The 17643-nt window shown below is 37.7% G+C and overlaps 1 protein-coding gene across 4 annotated transcripts in view; it reads right to left on the bottom strand.

The window, feature by feature from the left end:
* The window catches only part of RBMS1 (RNA binding motif single stranded interacting protein 1), a 145418-nt gene that overhangs the window by 63683 nt on the left and 64092 nt on the right, over positions 1-17643 (bottom strand). For all 4 annotated transcript variants that reach the window (XM_032693144.1, XM_032693145.1, XM_032693146.1 and 1 more), the window contains exon 2: positions 2280-2455. In XM_032693144.1, coding sequence (XP_032549035.1) covers positions 2280-2455 — 176 coding nt within the window. The remainder of the gene's footprint in view (positions 1-2279; positions 2456-17643) is intronic.

Here is a 17643-nt window from a genome sequence, read left to right as displayed (position 1 = left end):
AATTACTCTGAAGCCTCCCAGTAAAATATTAGGCATTTGGAAACAGCTAATGAAAATATTTCAGAGACCTGGAGTAAACAGTAGTTTCTTTACTGATTTTAGCATGCCCAAGATTTTATTCTCCATTTATTTTGTATTGTCTCAGCTTAAACAATGAACACGGCAGGTTCACTTTTAAGAATATCTTGCCCTCTGTGTCCTAAAAGTTCAGGCAGATTTGTAGGAAGGAACAGTTAGCTTCTGAAACTTTCCATGATCTACAAAAGTGGATTACTGAGCTTCTGTGAACAGGGTGCTGTCACTTCTATCTTACCTGCCACATCAAGTTAGGTGCTAAGGGACTGTGTTGGCCAAACACAAACTAAAACTTCTGGACATCTCACTCAGTACCTCATCAGAAATGGAGAATTTTGAGACAGGGTTTCCCTTCCTCTCAAGTAAGATTCTTAGGAGAGAAATATCTCACAGGAACAAATGCCATAACCTTCCAAGACTAAGTTCACATCAGAATTAACAGTTTCATGGCTGCAGTTCTTGTCTGTTCTTTATTTATACAATTCACACTATTCCAACTACAATTATATATTGAATAGCAACAACAAAATTCGAATCTTTGGCTATCCAAGAAGAAGAGGACCAGTTACAGCAAAGTATTGAACGTACTTTTTTCTAGGCTGTTCATACATTGATGATATCTGAGACTGTGGAAACCAAAATGTCTTCAGAAAGATTAAGGAGCTATAGTAACCACTGCACAAATAGTAGTTACTGGGCGGCTCCAGTGCAAAATAACCTCCCAGCTCTGTCCTAACATAACATGAGTGCACAGGCCAAGGTTACTTCATCAGTTCAAATGACAAAAACGGGAAGGAAAAATCCACTTCTGTAAAACATGCGTTTGCAACTAAAATTCAAATGACAAGAGGTCACTGTCACATGGGAAGCTATAAAACCATTTAATTTATCAACAAATCTTTTCACAGATTGATAATCTGTTCTCTTCTCTGTAAAACACAAGGATTTAATTTGCTGTTGGAAAAATGAGTAAATAAAACGATTTTATTTCTTTAAAGACCTGAGAGCAAGTAGTTTTTATTATAACACTAGGAAGACTTTTATGCGACTACTGTCCTGAAAGTCCTAATTCTTTTTAAAAAATAAAATAAGAATTCTTCTATATAAATTAGGTATCAGATATTTTGCAATATTAAAAAACAAAGGCATTCCATATAAGCTGGAATCAAAGATTTACTAGGCTTTCCTAGCAATTTTTCTTAGTTGTGTTATGCTCTTGGAGATGTATGCTTGTATGTTGCTAGCTATTTATCTGCTAAATGGAACATAATAAATGGAATATAATTATTTTAAGAATCTCAGATAGTAGCATTATATAAAATTTTAATGATTGTCCACTCATTCAAGATAGAATTTGATGTTTTCTTACATGTAGTATTGAAAACTTAGCTAATTACTTCTGATTTCAAAATAATCCAGAAAATGCACTATGAATTTCAGAAGTACTAAGAATTTTAAAAGTTCAGTAAAACATTTACGAAAGGCAATTTTAAACAGTTTATAAACAACGTAACTGCACAGTCTCTTGAGGTATGACCCACATTTAAAAGTAACTAAGAGGCATGTGCTGCTGTAAAAATTAAAAAATAAAACCAGTAACTCACATAAGCAAAAAAATCTCATGTTAACAACATTGTCTGAAAACCCTATGCTAGGCCAAGTCTACCCAGAATTCCAGCCACTAGAGAGAATTCTTCCATGGATCAAAAAACCCATAAAAATAATTTTACAGTAATGTACAGCCAAAAATTAGTCTGAAACTAGGATAAGCCTTCAAATGCACACTGTAATTTACAGTGATGCAGAACAATTACTTGAGGAGTTTATATCAACAGATTTATCTCAGCAGTGAATAGAGGAGAACCTCTCTGCAGGTTCTTAAAAGTAAGTTTCATGTTTAGATATTTATCTTAATTTATCTCTCAACAGCATCAGGTAGCAATATCAGTAATCACAGTTTTTGTGAAAGTAATGGTTTGATTCAGTTCACCACTGTATTTCTACTTTCTTTGCTTTTCCAAAGTGCCAAACAATCTTTTCCTTGTGATTGCCAAGGAAGTTGAAACTTGCCACCATACCACACCATGAGGTTGGTTGTTCGTGAATCTGTTTTTCTTCCCTCATAATCCAAACACTCGTTTTGTATACCTACTATAGGTTTTTAAGGTATGACATTATAATTTACATTTAAACATAGTACTTACGGTTGGCATAATTTTACCAGGTCCTGGTCAGTGGTGTTTGGAGGCAGTGCTCTGATGTAAAGGTTAGTTTTACTTAATTGATCCCATCCTGAGTTGCTGCTGCTACTACTGTTGTTATTACTGCTGGTGGTGCTGGGACTAGGAGGAGCCATTGGGTGGGCTGGTACAATGGACTGCTGCAAAGGAAAAAGCATGTTAGAGTAAACTATAGATAGCAATCACAGCATGCACATCACATCAGCTCAGTCTACAGTAGCCTGTTTACCATTTGGAGCACTGTGTTAAATCTGTTTGTAATTACTCACGGATTTTAAAGACAACTCCTTTCACACCACATTTGGGACAGGATTCACAGGCACATTCTAATATACCCAACCACCATTTGATGCATGCTCAGTGCATGACACAGGGTCAAATTATACATAACCTCCACTGAATATTACTCATAAGATTTTATCACTCTTTATTGTGTTATCTGATGTGAAAATGAAAGAGGAGATATTGTTCCTCTCGGTTCCAGCAGGTATAAAGTTTATATCACTATGATTGTTTCGCATGTCAAATTGTGGCTGACACAAAGACCATGCTCTTTCCTTAATCTATCCAAAAATACAAAAATAATGAGAAGCCTCTTTTCTATCTCTTCTGGCTTTTAGTACTTCACACAATACTGCTATCGCTTTTTTTTTAAGATATAGTCCTTAAGCACAGATAGCTTAAGGACCAGACTTTAAATTAATTGAGTGCCTCGGCAGAACTTTCATACTGCCACCAATTCTCCACATTTGTGGATTACTTCAAGACTGTCAAGAAAAAGATTCTATACAATGTTAAAAAAATTCAAGTTTCAAAAGGAGAAAAGCACATAAGTACTTCTACCTAGTCCTCAAGGTATCTAATGCTATTGCTCTTAAAATCTTATGACCCTAATGGAACATAAAAACATCCTAGAGAAAATCTGCAGCAGAGCAATCATTTGCATTAACAACAGTACAGCAAGATACTGTACAGAAAGTACTATGAACAGGTCTGTGGTGTTGTAAGAGAGGAATACTTTAACAAAACACTAAGAGAACTACCATTGCCAGTAAACGTCTTGTGACTAGATGGTTTTCACTGCTGAACTGGCTGCATGTGCCCCCTTTCCTGCAAAAGCTTGAGCTTCCATGGCTCAAGAAGCTCATAGAAAGAACTGCCCTGTGAACTGCAGAGGAAAGGCATGGTACAGGGGAAAAATTTAAAGTGTAATATATAGCGAGATGTCAGCATAGGTTCACTTGTTCCTGCCCTGGTGCCACTCTCTTCTTTGGATTAGTACAAACAATTGTACAGCCACAGACCGAACCAAAAAATTATCTTCCCTGATCTGGTACACCACATGTGGCTTTGTGCTACGCAAAAGCTTTGGCTGTCACAAGGCAGGGAACAGGAATGTAAAGAGAAAGAGGAAAGCATTAGAGTTTACCTCTGCCTAAAACACCCATGAAACTACACCCTTAAAAAGAAAAGTGAAACTATTTTGGACATAACCTCAGGAAATTGGAATGAAATTGTGAGGGGGAAAAAGTACAAAGGCATGCCTTATATCAGATATTTTATGATAATTATGCGTTTCCTTTTTGTGTTTCCCTAGGAAGGTTTCAAAAATCTTCCAATTTGGCATATTGCAAAGTTTATTATGCAGCTATAATGGCCTGGAACAGCCAACTGCAAAACTTGCTAAAAAAATCAACATTAATAAGTAGTAACACTGTTGTTGCCTAATTTAATTGAACTGAAAATTACCAAAAAGAATTAAATACACTCCATAATCATGTAATATTTCAAAACTGAATATCAATATTTCATTGCCATAAGGTTAGAGATTTTTGTATTTTGTTTGGTTTTAATAAAGATTTTTAGAAACACCAAATCTCTTCCAAAATATTTATATTTGGAATTGAAGCACTGATCTAGAATTTCTTCCAGGGGAAAAGATTAAATGCTCTCCTCCAAGACTGCAATGGAAACACTGACATATTTTAACTATAGCAGCACAAGTCAGACTGTCAGACCACTCTACTTCCACTAACGCCAGGCAACTACTTTTGGGGTTACAAGCAATGCAAAATGACAGAGCAATTAGTTTCAAAACATTTTCACAACAAACAGAACAAACTTAGTCTGGTACAATGATATTCTTTTCAAAAGCCTTCAGTGGAGTTCTCAAAATGCAAACAGCGATCAAACGCACAACTACTCTGTTCACGATTTCGAAATGCACACTTGCCTCCAGCACACATGTACAGCTGGCATAAAACTCAATATACATGTACCCATCTTCATCTAAACTGGTAATTACAACTGAAGGCTAAGAGCCTCAGTTAAGTTTTTCAGTAGCTTTGATTTGGTTTTGCTTTTACTTCTTACAACATTTTTCTCTTAAAATCTTTGTTTTTCTACATTATGAAGAACTGGAGTTTTGTAAAATCTTGTCACCAGTTGGCCAAGGGCAGGAGAGGAAAATGTGTGTCTGTGTGTAGAGAGAGCAGGAATCCTAACTCTGTCTGTCTGTAACACATAAACACTCCGTTCTGAAAAATTTAAGCTTTTATTTAAACATGAAGACGTTCTAGTGCTAGTGGTCACATTCAAACATGATGAGAATGTAAATGGGACTACAGTTGTCTTCCTAAGTTTACAGACAGAAGATTTTTCACTGCTTCCACAGAGACTCATACCTTTACAAGCCTTAAAGGCTTTACAAAACACAGATGCTGGGCATACTGCAGCTCTCAAAGCCTGCAACCCAGTGACAGACAGACAGGCATTAAAGGGCCAGTGACAGCTTAAAGCCATACAACTTAAACATGTTTTTTACATTAAAACTTAATTTTAAAACCTGAATCATTCTTTCCGCTCTGTTCTTCATCGATGACTACTTGTAAAAACTAAATTATAGAGGTCCCTCTGTTGTTCAAAGGGGCTTATTTTTCCAGTTGCTATTGCTGCAAAGGGCTGGTTGGCAGCACAGTCACAGTGGAGCCTCCTACGCTGACAGCGCACGCCAAGAGAAGAGTTTTTCTGCTGGCGTAGTTGCATCACCTCTCCAAACAACACCAGCTAAGCTGATAAAAGCTCTCTTCTGCCGGCACAGCTGCATCCACACCTGGGCTTTTGCCAACATATTGATGTCAGTGAGGATGTACGACTTTTTTCCACACCCCTGGCTGATACAGTGCTCGCTGGCAAGACATTCTGCAGTGGAGACCTGGCCAAAGTTTGGGGCTATTTGTTAAGAAACAGCTTTCACAAACATTAACTGAAAACTTTGCCTAAAAGCTGAAATCAAATTTGAAAAGTTTTGTTTTACAAACTGTAGTCTCTGTTGCAAATCCACATCAAAAGCTGTTCTTAAGTTTTTGTCATACGGACCTCACAACAATTTGCAATATTGTAACATAAACAAAAACACATTCATTAATTTTTCTTTTAAATCATTCCATCTTAAATTAAAACACTGAACACAAGGATAGAAGAAATAAATCTAAGCAAGAGACCATTATTTCTTGTGACAATATTCCTGTTCACAAGAAATACCATTGTCACACTGGTTTGCCATTTCCTCCTTCGTTTTCACTCCCAAAGGTAATTAGAGATCCTTCTTTCTACACAGCAGTTTCCTTCCTGTCACCTTCAACAAACATCTAAGCAAAAAAGGCCAGTGACAGAATAATCATCCCATCTGCTCTCTGCTGTATGATCACCCTATCCCATTCTGGAGCCAGCTGTGAGGAGCTTCCAACACCCTTGCCTGATCTCTGAAGGACCTTCCTTCCAGTCCTCCCCACAGCACCACTGCAGCAGAGGGAAAAACACAGGTACTTGTCAGAAAAACAAAAAGCTCACTGGCTGAACAGTCCCCACGAAGTGCCTTAAAATAAGAATTGTCTGTCCGAGTTTTCTTTTCAATATAAAACTCAAATGGGACTAATTGCCAGTACTGAAGTTTTTCACTGGAGAATATACTCATGAACCATTCCTGTCTTTCTTATAAACCACTATACGCTTAAGGACTGCAAATGAGTCAGAGTAGAATTTTGTCTGCCAAAGAGGAGAAGAGTCTCTTTGCTGTCAACAGTAAAAAAAAAGACACCAAACCAAAATGGAATAACCCCAAGAAATTCCTTTGACCTGGGGGTTGAGAGATACTGACCGTTGCTGCCTTCAGACTACAGAAGTCCAAGGGAATTTCAACAAGCAGAAGATAACTTGGATAACAACTGTCCCGAAACAGAGCATGGTCATTATGGTAGCAATCCATTTAAGTCTATAATTTCATGTTAGAGACTGTGTATGAAGAGCAGGTATATAGAGCATGCTGGCATTTAATTATGAGTGTCTTCACTCAGCTAAAATTCCTGATGGGAAAAGTACCGTGACTTTTAACAACAGAGTTAGTTCTTGCAAATCTGCTCTAAATTCAAACCATAAATTGTGGCATACATTAACTTCCAGATTTAGCCATCATCTCATAATATTAAAATCTTGTCACTAGGGTTTTCCTAGCTTTGTTCAGGTGACTAAACTACAACTACCTGCTTACCCTGCCTGGCTTAGCCTAACCTCCCTGATTTCCCTAAATAGTATTTTGAAACAGAACCTTCAGTAACTGGTAGTGACATAAAAATTACCACACATTTTTCATGAATGTGTTCAAAAGTGATAAAAAAAGTATTACATTACACAAATCTGGACTTTTTTTAAATTAAATTGGGGGTTGTTTTATTTATTTATTAATTACCTAACACTGAGCTTACATGTACAATGAAAGCAAGGGCTCAGGAGAACAAAAGATGCCATACCTCGTGAAGCAAGACACTGACATATTTTGTGCATAGCTTAGGAAACAGAAAATTGTTTGGAATTACATCATGTCCCTAGCAGAAAGAAAAACTTCAAGTGTTTAACAGAAATGACTGTTCACTGGTGAATACAGTTGCTTTATCACCTTTTTTTAGATAAGGTGACACTAAACCTTGATCACCTAGTCTAAGCCAGCAAACTGACGGCTGTGGCAGAGATGCCATTTTGAGAGTCTTGCACTATTTTATTCCATGGTTTTCCTCATCATGCCTGAAATGTAATGGCAAGCAAAACTGAATTTCTGGAGGCCTCTCCAAGTCTAATTCTCAATGGACATGAGTCAACCAGTAGAAACCGAAATATCTGCTGCTGCTGCATTCACATCTCCTGCCTTAGGGTAGGTTCTCCAACTGCTGTTCTTCAGTCTGTCAGCACTTGTCACAGGAAGATTCAGTCAGTCAGATGCTTTCTAAGCATTTTCAGGATGATACCAGTATAAATAATATCTCAGGAGCTCCAGACTCCTGCTGAAAAACTCCTCAGGCAAGAAAAACCCTGAGACCTGCCCCCCTTTTCACCTTTAAAACACCAACCTTAACTTCTCTTTGTATGGGTAAAGAATATGATCTCCCAGTGACACTGTAAGAGTCAATAGGACTATTCCAGCAAGGGTTGGTTTACTGCACAAGACTGAAACCATGGATATTGTGCTCTGTGATCATACAGAGATATTTGCATACCCAGGATCCAAGCCTATTCTATCTTCCTTTAGATGGTGATGATGGGTGTTACTGTTCCAGCCACAAGAAGCAGAAGCAATTAGGTTCTGGGAAGATGGAGGACCCTGTAGGTGGAAGCTGGCATTGTAGAGACTCTTCATGTTACAAAACATCACAGACAGCCCAGGAACACCTGGAGGTACAGCCCTGGATTTCTCAAAAAAAAGTTGTCTAAACATTCCATATCTTGGCATGAAAGAACTATACCCAAAATACTACAGCTGTAATTACAATAATGATGGACTGCAATAAATAGGTGGAAAATTAAGTACTGAAGTTAAAAAATAAATCACATTGAACAGGGAATTCACACCTCACTTTTAATTTCATTCCTTCACACATAAGTTTTAAGAGGAGCTTTGCAAGATAAAAATAGAGGGTTATGCCCTTTTTCTTGCCTGTGTGTTACAGCCAAGTCCTATGAAAACTACTTTTCTAAATACGGTCTTCTCCATACGAAAAGGAAACAAAAGAAAATAAAACCTGTAGGTGGATATCACCATGATTCTATGAAAATAAAATTTAGAGGAAGTTATTTTCACTCTTGTTTTTTTTAGTTAACATTCTCTTTCTTCACAAACCCATTGTGTTTCAATTAATTTGAACCAACTTGCCATTAAGGATGAGAAATGTTTCTGACTAAATACAAGAAAGCTGTCAATGTCTTTTTTTTGAGCCATTTAAGAAGCCCTTCTTTGAAATACAGAAATGCACGAATGAGTAGATGCTTCTCTCAGCTTCCTTTCTAAAAGAACTTCATGAAGAGTAGTTCTATCAGTAATGAAACAAGACAAAGTCTAGCATAAGCCCTTAGTCATGGCTCAGATGCTCCCAACAATTTCACCTCTAGATTATTCTGACTATAACCCAAGTTGTCTCTCCACTGAGCTATTTTGCTTCTTTTCCTCAGATCCTACAGTAAAGTAGCAGGACTAAACTTGTTCTCACTAGAAAAAAACAATTACTAACAACAGAAATTACAGAAGTAAACCTTCCCAGCTTGTTACAAAATGTCACATTTTCATATTTTTAAGAAAATGGAACCAATGTTATTTAAGTGACACATATTAAAGCTTAATGCAACAGCAATCTTCTGTTAGTAATGAAACAAAGCTCAAAATCTATCTATTTTCTTTTTATGAAGACACTTGAAAAAGTGTGAGCATAATCCTAGCCACATTTAAGTATATGACAAAACCCACAGTGATGCTTCTAAACAGATTTTTTTCTCCAAGAATAGGGTGTGGGGTTTTTTTCATTATTATTACTAAAATAAAAAACCTTTCTAACTTGGAGATGGCCGAAGAGGTGGTAACAACAGAGCAAGCAACAAATGCAAGAAGCTCCTTCTGGTTCAGGTAGCTCTTCTAGAGTCGAAGTTCCCAGGAACTCATCTACTATATAGACCTTATCCCCTGTCAGGGATTTTCAAGTTGTGCCACTGATTGATTCCCCCAATCCAAAGACAAATAAAAGGTGCTGGATACACAAAACTAGCCACACCACAGCACAAAAGGTATCACAAAGGAGAGCAAGGGGAGTGCTGAACTGGGCTATGTCCTATTACTTTGCATAAGTTATGAATCCTTTTCCCTTCTAGCTGTTCATCGTGAATCCCAGCATCGCTCTTCCCTCTCAGTTTTATACCTGGATTTTCTGGACAATCCTCTGAAACAATACATTGGTCCCATGCCCTAGCCATGACTGAATTATAGACACATCTAAAGTAAAATATTTGAGTTCTAGTTTCTGAAATTTGAACAAGCTGCAGCAATACAACAGCTAGTCCACATTAAAAGAATCTAAAAAGAAAGTAAAGGTGCTGAAATATCTGAAGAAAGACAACATGGTACTAAGATCTACCAGACAGACAAAAAAGCATGTACATGTTTTTGTGGTTAGCCCTTCATGAAGCAATAGACACAAAAGAATTCACTGCCAACTTCCTTCTTGACTCTAGTAAACACACAGGCCTATTTCCTTCAGTGAAACCAGCCAAGGCTTTTGCTCAGGATCCAGAAAGCAAAGGGTACTGAATATTTAGACTGTCAAAGTTTTTGTTCCAGCCTGAGGATTCAAATTACAAATAAAAGAAAACACATCTATTTTCAGAGAGTCTTAACTTGTATACTAATGGTTTATGCCAGTCACTGAAAGGTAGCAAGATCAACACACGACACTGAATACAAATAATAGTAAAATTCCTCCCTTGCATTACACATCTGTTGATATATGTTAATAGCAGAGTATAAAATCTTACAATGTTTTCCACAGCAGGAAACATTCAAGATACTGTCAGTAGGGGAAATGCTTCACCTGAAACAGCAATTAACATAGAAACTCCTGTGTCATGCAATAGTTAGGACTAGACCACAAACGGTCACATTGGAGCTGGCAAATCACACACAGCTCACAAGCACTTCAATGGCAGCTCAAAAGACAGTACCTATGGAATCTAAGTCAAAAATTATTCCATAACCTTTTAATGTCCCAGGTTGTGTGATGGGAGATGGACCACACTGGGTCATACGCTAGCAGGAAGGTCCTACATAGTGGCACAGGTCGTATTTCCAGTAGACTCCATGAAACCAGTGGACAGTTTCTTAGAGTCTTTAAGACAGCAGCCATGAGGCTTAAGGGGAAAAGTGGAGAACTGTAGCATTTGCATTTCCAGACAGATGACTATTTTAGCGCTCACAGCATTAAGAGGTTCATAGTGGTCGCTTCTTACTGTATACAGGATTCTGCTTTAGCATCTATTAAACAGAAAACTCCTACTCACTACCTCCATTTAAAAACTCTCCATATGTCAGCCCAAAACACATGAAAAATCAAAGATTATTCAGGCAATTATATTACTTCATGGAAGTTGTCAAATTCCCAGCATGTTAAAAAACTGTCCAGTCAAACTGCAGCTGGCACATACAGAATTCCCAAGAAGAGTTCCTCTTCTCTGTCAGCCATCAAATGTCTTGCAATTTTTATTTTTTTTAAAGGGTAAGAGGAAGACTCAGGGAATTTCACAGCAATCAGCCAAACTCCAATTCCCCGAAATATTATGCAAGAAATTATTGAACAATCATCTCATGAGAATCTAGAAACAGAGAAAAAATGACCAAAAAAAAAGCAGACAGAATAGATCTGTCAGAAACAGATCACATAAAAAAGTCTAATTTTTTTTTCACTGCCAGTGCAACCAGCTTAGTGAATAAGGTAGAAGCAGTAAATATCTAGAGATCTTGACTGAGGCTTCTGACATCATCCCACATGATATTTCCATCAGCAAAAAAAGGAAATATTCCTAGACCATTTCTAAGGCACTCTGCAGCAAAGTGTGGACTGGAGTGGAGCACAAGCTAATAAACTCATTAGATTCTCAGTGTGCCCTGACAGGGGAGGTAAGAAAGAAGAGCAAAAGGCACACTGAAAGGCATTATTGATCCTATTGGTTACTCCTCCTCTTCGGTCCTCAAATTCACCATGCTTCTGAATCTTTGTGGTTTTAACCCCCTCTTAAGAAGTGAAGTTACCCTAAACCTGACTGAAGACCAGAAGGTGCATTAATATCTCAAAGTAAAAGATACTGCTCTGATTAGGATAACAGAAAGTTCCTATAATTTTTTTTCTTTAGAAAAATAAAACTAAAAACAACTAGACATTTCCCATAATAAAAAAAATGTAAAGGAAAAATGGCACAATTTTTTTCTTATTCATGAAGCCTGGAAAAAAGAGTACTGAGATCTGAGAAAAATAATACATATTATCCTCTTACTGCATTTATAGTGCAATGGGAAGAAATGGGACTTAAATGTATGGAAAATGAGAGACATGGCTTCATCCTGCATACTTTTTGGCTCCCTTGTAGGAAAATACGAGACACCAGGTAACCATTTCTCTAAGAAAATCCCACAAGACTAAGTTCTGGCAGCAAGATGTTCCTGCATCACACAGGGCAGTTACTTCTGTTCAGAGGACAGACTCTTTCATGAGAAGAATGCTGATCTCCAGCTCTACTGTCATTTGTTCAACTTTTTTGTCATTACCTGTTGTGAACCTTTACCTCCAGTGCCGACATATGGTGACACAGACAATATTCAGTGTGATTGAAAATTTCTGCTTTCAAGAACTTCTATTTGTGATGTTAAAATGCACATTTTTTATGGGTGTAGGTAGTTACAATTTTAATTTCATAAAGTAGTAAATATGCCATCTTTTAACTATTAAGGATGTCATCCACTGGTGGTTAGTCCAGCTAAATCTCTATATCTCATAAAGCTGCTGTTGATGAGTCTAAGTTAAAAACTAGCACACTACAGATATTTACCTTGGCTTATTCAGAGAAATGCTTGAATATTTGTATTAAAAAGACTGGTAGTACAGCACAAAAAAAAAAAAAAAAAAGGTATGCTTGGCTAATCTTTAGTTCTTTAAAACAACAGAGAAGGAAATGTTTCCTTTGAAAAGTTAAAAACTCCACACAGAAGTTTCTAAAGTATTATTTACTCTTATTTCATATCGCATTAGATCTTAGATTTCTGATATAGTCTTGCAAGTATTGTCTCCTACTTAAAAAGTGTCACAGACTTCATGATGCACACAGGAGAATTCTGCAGGTTTTTATTTCAGCTTTTTTATTTTTTTTTATTTCCTTTTTATTATTTTCCAAACTCTTGGCTTTTTCCCTGAAAACGACAATGTCATTATTCTGCTCATCTGGCTATTCCTATCCACCCTCACTCCATAGACAGCAATTATAGGACAGAAACAGCACCACATTGAAGATGCATGTCAAAAGAAGCATCTGTTTTTCTGGCAAACTCCACGTTGTTGGTGGCATTGGAATTATTGCTATACTGTTTGTCACAGGGTTAGACCACAGATGGCTCTTTTGGCTGACATGGGATCCGCTATGTCATTTTATGTTTATATTCAAGTTAAACAAATTGAAGAACTTGTGCCCGACCATGCATGAGGGAGTCAATTCCTATCAAAATCCCTTTGTCTATGACTGCTGATTCCTTACGGGTAGCATACTGCACCCAGCATAGCAGCAGCATTGCTACTGTGAACCCCTCTTTCTATTTTAAAGAAGAGAATGTACACTCTTTCTGGCAAGGCCATTTTTCTGTTACGTCAGTATTTAATAGGTAGCCCAGTCTATTCCTGCTTCTCCTGCCACATTCTTTGACAGCACTGAGAGAACAGTTCAGGCAGCTGGCTCTGGCCCTTTCTTCTACATTCCTCAATCTTATTCTCTGTCTGACAGACCACGCCCTCTTCACTACTGCCAACATCTCCAGTTCAGGAAAGGTGCCATGTCAGAAAAATAAAAGTGTAGAAAAAGCCAGTTTTGTAAGACTTCATCATCAAGACTGAAGTTAGATGACCCCATGAACAGGCTTCTTTGATCTGCACAATTTATGCTTCACAGTAGAGATCACTTTAGATATTTTATCCCTCCTACTCAGTTTGCAAATGTTTTACCTTTTCTAAGTGTCTAATGCATTTCTTGTCTTCAGGCCTAACTAATGGAGAGGTATCAGCAAACAAGTGCACCACAAAGGTAATTGCAATTCTGATATCAAGAAGGTCCAATTCTGTTGCTCAACAGCTTGTTATGTGCCTGTGTCAAGTTGCAGTTGAATCAATTTCAGTGAGAACAGTTCCATTTTACATCACTTTCCATGGGAATGAATGACTCCTCCATGAGCTGAACAACAGAAAAGCATACTCCGAACATCACTGTCCTTCCTAGTCAATCCACTGTAATTATTTCCATAGTCCTTCATACTATTTGCCATAGAAGTGAGGTCAGCGTGATCTGTGATGGGTCAAAAATTCCATTCATCTTTTTGCTACTCACTTCAGAAATTTCAAGAAGTGCCCTTGAAAAAAAAGTTTTTAATATTCTGCAATACGATAAAACGCAGAAGATACAACTCATTACAATCAACCCACTGAAAGAGGACATACACAACATTGCCGCAAGTCTCAGGTTAGAACTAGGAAAGCACATACCTAATTCAAGAAACACTAACAGTGTTAAATACAACTTCAGAATTTCATACCCCACTGCCTTCTACACACTACAGTCACAAAATAGGGAAGCACAAGACACTTTTATGATTATTTCAGCAAAGGTTGAAGTGACTATCAACTAAATTTCAACTAAGAGTTCGTGCTAAATTTGCCATGGTATTTTGACATTCGAGGAGTTCAGACAATGTTGCTGCAAGTTGTGTGTGTATACATTATATACACATAAACACAGATTTTTATATATGCATGTATACATACATATATATATTATACATACATACATACACACACACACACACACACACACACACATATATGGTCTGACACTGATCTTGTATTTCTCTATGGCAGAGTGACCATACCTCCATAAATGTGATTCTCCTCCATAGCAAAAACACCAAACTGAACAGAAGTAGCCAGTTTTAGAACAAGAGCAAGATCAGTAGAAAGTTTTAAAACCATCAGACTCCTTATGTAAGGAGGTGTCAGTTTTCTGCACTTGCACATATCAGCCTAGTTCCACCCTCACCCAGTGGTGCTGCATTCATTTAGACAAGCTGAAACATCTGTCCAAAAGTTTTATACATTTCAACATTGTATAGAATTGACAGACCAGGAGACAAAAGTGTATAATGTTGGCAAAACTTTTCAACATAGGGCTTTTCTACAGAGTATCAGGGAGCAAACCCTGCTTGGTTTGCATGCTGCAACATGTATACCAACTTTCTTTGGATTTTAACGAGACTGTGGGTAGCATGTATAACACTGCAAATGACATTCCCAAAGTCATCTAAATTACTCTCAAGACTCTACATGGCTTCCTGGAATAAAACTTAGAAGCTGAAATCTCATTAGAAAAGAACTGGAGTTGAACTGCATTGCTTTTAAGACATTTGCCTCCCACATCTCTTCCCATTCAGGAGCAGAGTGTAGCAAACCCCATGCCAACCTTGGTACAGGCGCCTGGCTGCACCGCTCACAGTGAGGGTGTGACACAGCAGTAGGACTTACCAATGATTTTCATTAATTCAGCTTCAGATTTCAGTGCAGTTACATGCATTGAGGACAGACAGGAAGGCGATGAATACTGCAATGCTTTAAGTTTGCCTTATACCCAGCAAAAGTGATTTAAGGCAAGAACTGAGAAAAAGCTGTGTAAAGGCAGACCTGACTCCAGCACCAATGACAACTGTTTCTAAATGTTTGGGGCCAGTGGACACCATGTTACTTTCGCCATTTCTTACAGATGACCTTGCACCATTAGACAGCCATACTTAAAGCCCACCATATCCAACATTTTTGGCCAAATGTTTACTACAGCATATTCAGCACAGCTGACATTAAAGGTCCACTTTCTACAGATGTATGATGTAATATGCAGTTCACACACAGGATACCCTATGCTTTTCAGGAAAAAAGGAGTGGTCCATCATGCCCAGAACAATTTGCACAGCTTTCTCCTATATAGCACACAGAGATTTACCCATGCACAGGCACCACAGCACAAATTACAATCAGTTTAGCATGACAAAAGCAGCTGTCTTTAACTCCTGAGAAAAAAGGAAACAAGCTCATCCACAGCCAATGAATCGTTCTGACAGATATCAAACAACAGTTATCTCCTGGCTGCCATTACTACAGAAAATGCTGCTAAGATGGTACAGACAACTCCAGATGCCCCCAGTTGATCAGGAAATACTAGCAGCAGAGAGTGTAGCTTGATGAGCAGCAAGAAATATTCATAGTTTCTCTCATTTGTTATCATCTTGCCCCTTTGCTCTTGAAAGTGTATTTGTGCAAGTATACGCACATAAAGCAGTTTTAGTTTTATTACTTTAGATCTGTGTAACCCATCTATTCAAATCTTGAATTATCCTACAGGCTGTTTGAACACTGAGTACTAAGACAGTATCACACACTTTTTATTTTTTTCTTCCACAAGCCTTTATGACCTGCTATGTTTAAACCATGTGATACAAAGAGTAGTAGGAAAATGTTGATATTTGGACAGTTTTCTCCTGGAAAAGACAAGAAAGTAATAATTTTTGTCTCTAGATATCTACAAAATCCTAACTTGCAATTGTAGCTTGGTTTAACTTCCTAGAAGTTAGAGAGAAGGATTAAGGGTGCACAGAAGAGAAGGAGCTGTGTCATACATTAAGGCAATTCACTACAATACTGTGAACACAACAAATCTGGGGGGACTTGATAAAACACAGCAAGGAGTTTGCTAAAATCAGCATAGCACAATGCAGCACATGAGTCTACTTTTATAAATAGTAGTCTGCTTCTCCTTACAAATAAGGAAACTAGTATTCCTTCAGTAGGATGAAATTCTTGAAGCGTCAAAGGTAGGTAAGATTAAAACCAAAGATTCATCCGTAAAAATGAGAGCAAGATTTCCAAAGGCAGACAACTTTAGATGGAGCTCCCCAGTAGACATCTAGCTGCACGTTTGGAATGATTTGCCTGCACTGACCTTTGATGGCCTCAACATAGCATCAGGTCAACTAAGAACAGCACAGAAAGCTGAAGTCTTTCCAACATTACTGATAGGGTGTTTTTACATGGAAAGTCAGCTCCTGATACAAGTTGTGAAGTAGAAACAGCATTTTCTGAAAGATCAAGGATATACATATAGTGAAAAGGGTGGTATAAGGAAGTCAAAAAGCTTTAGCACTGGTGGTTAGATCTGCTGGTCTGATAAACTAGCTTTGGTGCAATACCAAATAAAGAACAAAGATGACTTTGCTGGTCTTGCTGGCAGCTCTGCTTTCAAGTCAACCTTTACCACAATTTGGCTGAGAAGAACAAAGCGTGATGGAGGCAACTGCAGACCCATAAACCAAGATGGCAGTTCAAGGAATAACTTGAGCAGACATTACTGCCAAAAAGCAGCAGCCCTGACCCCACAGCTGGTCTTTCTGCCTCCTGGTGTCTCCCCCTTGCTAATGAAAAGAACAAAGAGAAAAAAAAAAAAAAAAAGAAAAAGAAGTTCAGACTACTTCTTTTACCAATGGTGCTGACTCATGAAAGTGGTAACAAAACACCATTACACTGCCAAACAATCAGGAATTAAACCAACATTGGTTTTTCATACACAAAATAAAGCAACTGTAGCAAACACACGTGGTACCTCTGTCTGTAAATGAGCCTTACAAGGCAATAAACAGCATGCACAAACCTATCTCCTGTAAGTCAGTAAAATCCTGACATCATATGCAGCAATGCTGCTCTGGCCTTAGGGTCAGATTTTCCTTATAACCTTATCTGAAACAAACCCAAGTCAGTCTTTTCTCATTCTTTAAAGGATGACGTTTTGGTAGACACTTATCACTTATTAGATCCAATACTTTCTGACTGCTGAAAACATCCTATTTTCTCTTTACAAATTATGATCTTGTCCAAAATCCTTGTGCATGCAATTAGAAAAATCCCCCCATGTTAAGACTTTTACTTATCACTTCCTGTTCTTTTTGATAGCTGTAATTTATGTTTGAATCATTCAAGCAGAAGAGCTGTTCTAACTCACTTCCTTAGCCCTCATCAATTTTCCTCACATATTGCCTTCTAATTTGAAACTTCACTCTTGGTTTGAACCAAGAGATAAACTTTTTTTTGTGAACTGCTATTTTAACTCATGCAGCTACTTTTTAACTCTAACAGACTCCAAATTCTGAGAAAAGTGGTTTTAAGTGGTT

Source organism: Chiroxiphia lanceolata, chromosome 7 (genome assembly GCF_009829145.1).
Source record: "Chiroxiphia lanceolata isolate bChiLan1 chromosome 7, bChiLan1.pri, whole genome shotgun sequence".
Lineage (NCBI taxonomy): Eukaryota > Metazoa > Chordata > Aves > Passeriformes > Pipridae > Chiroxiphia > Chiroxiphia lanceolata.
Note: the sequence above shows the minus strand (reverse complement) of the source record. Positions and strands in the feature narration are given on the sequence as shown.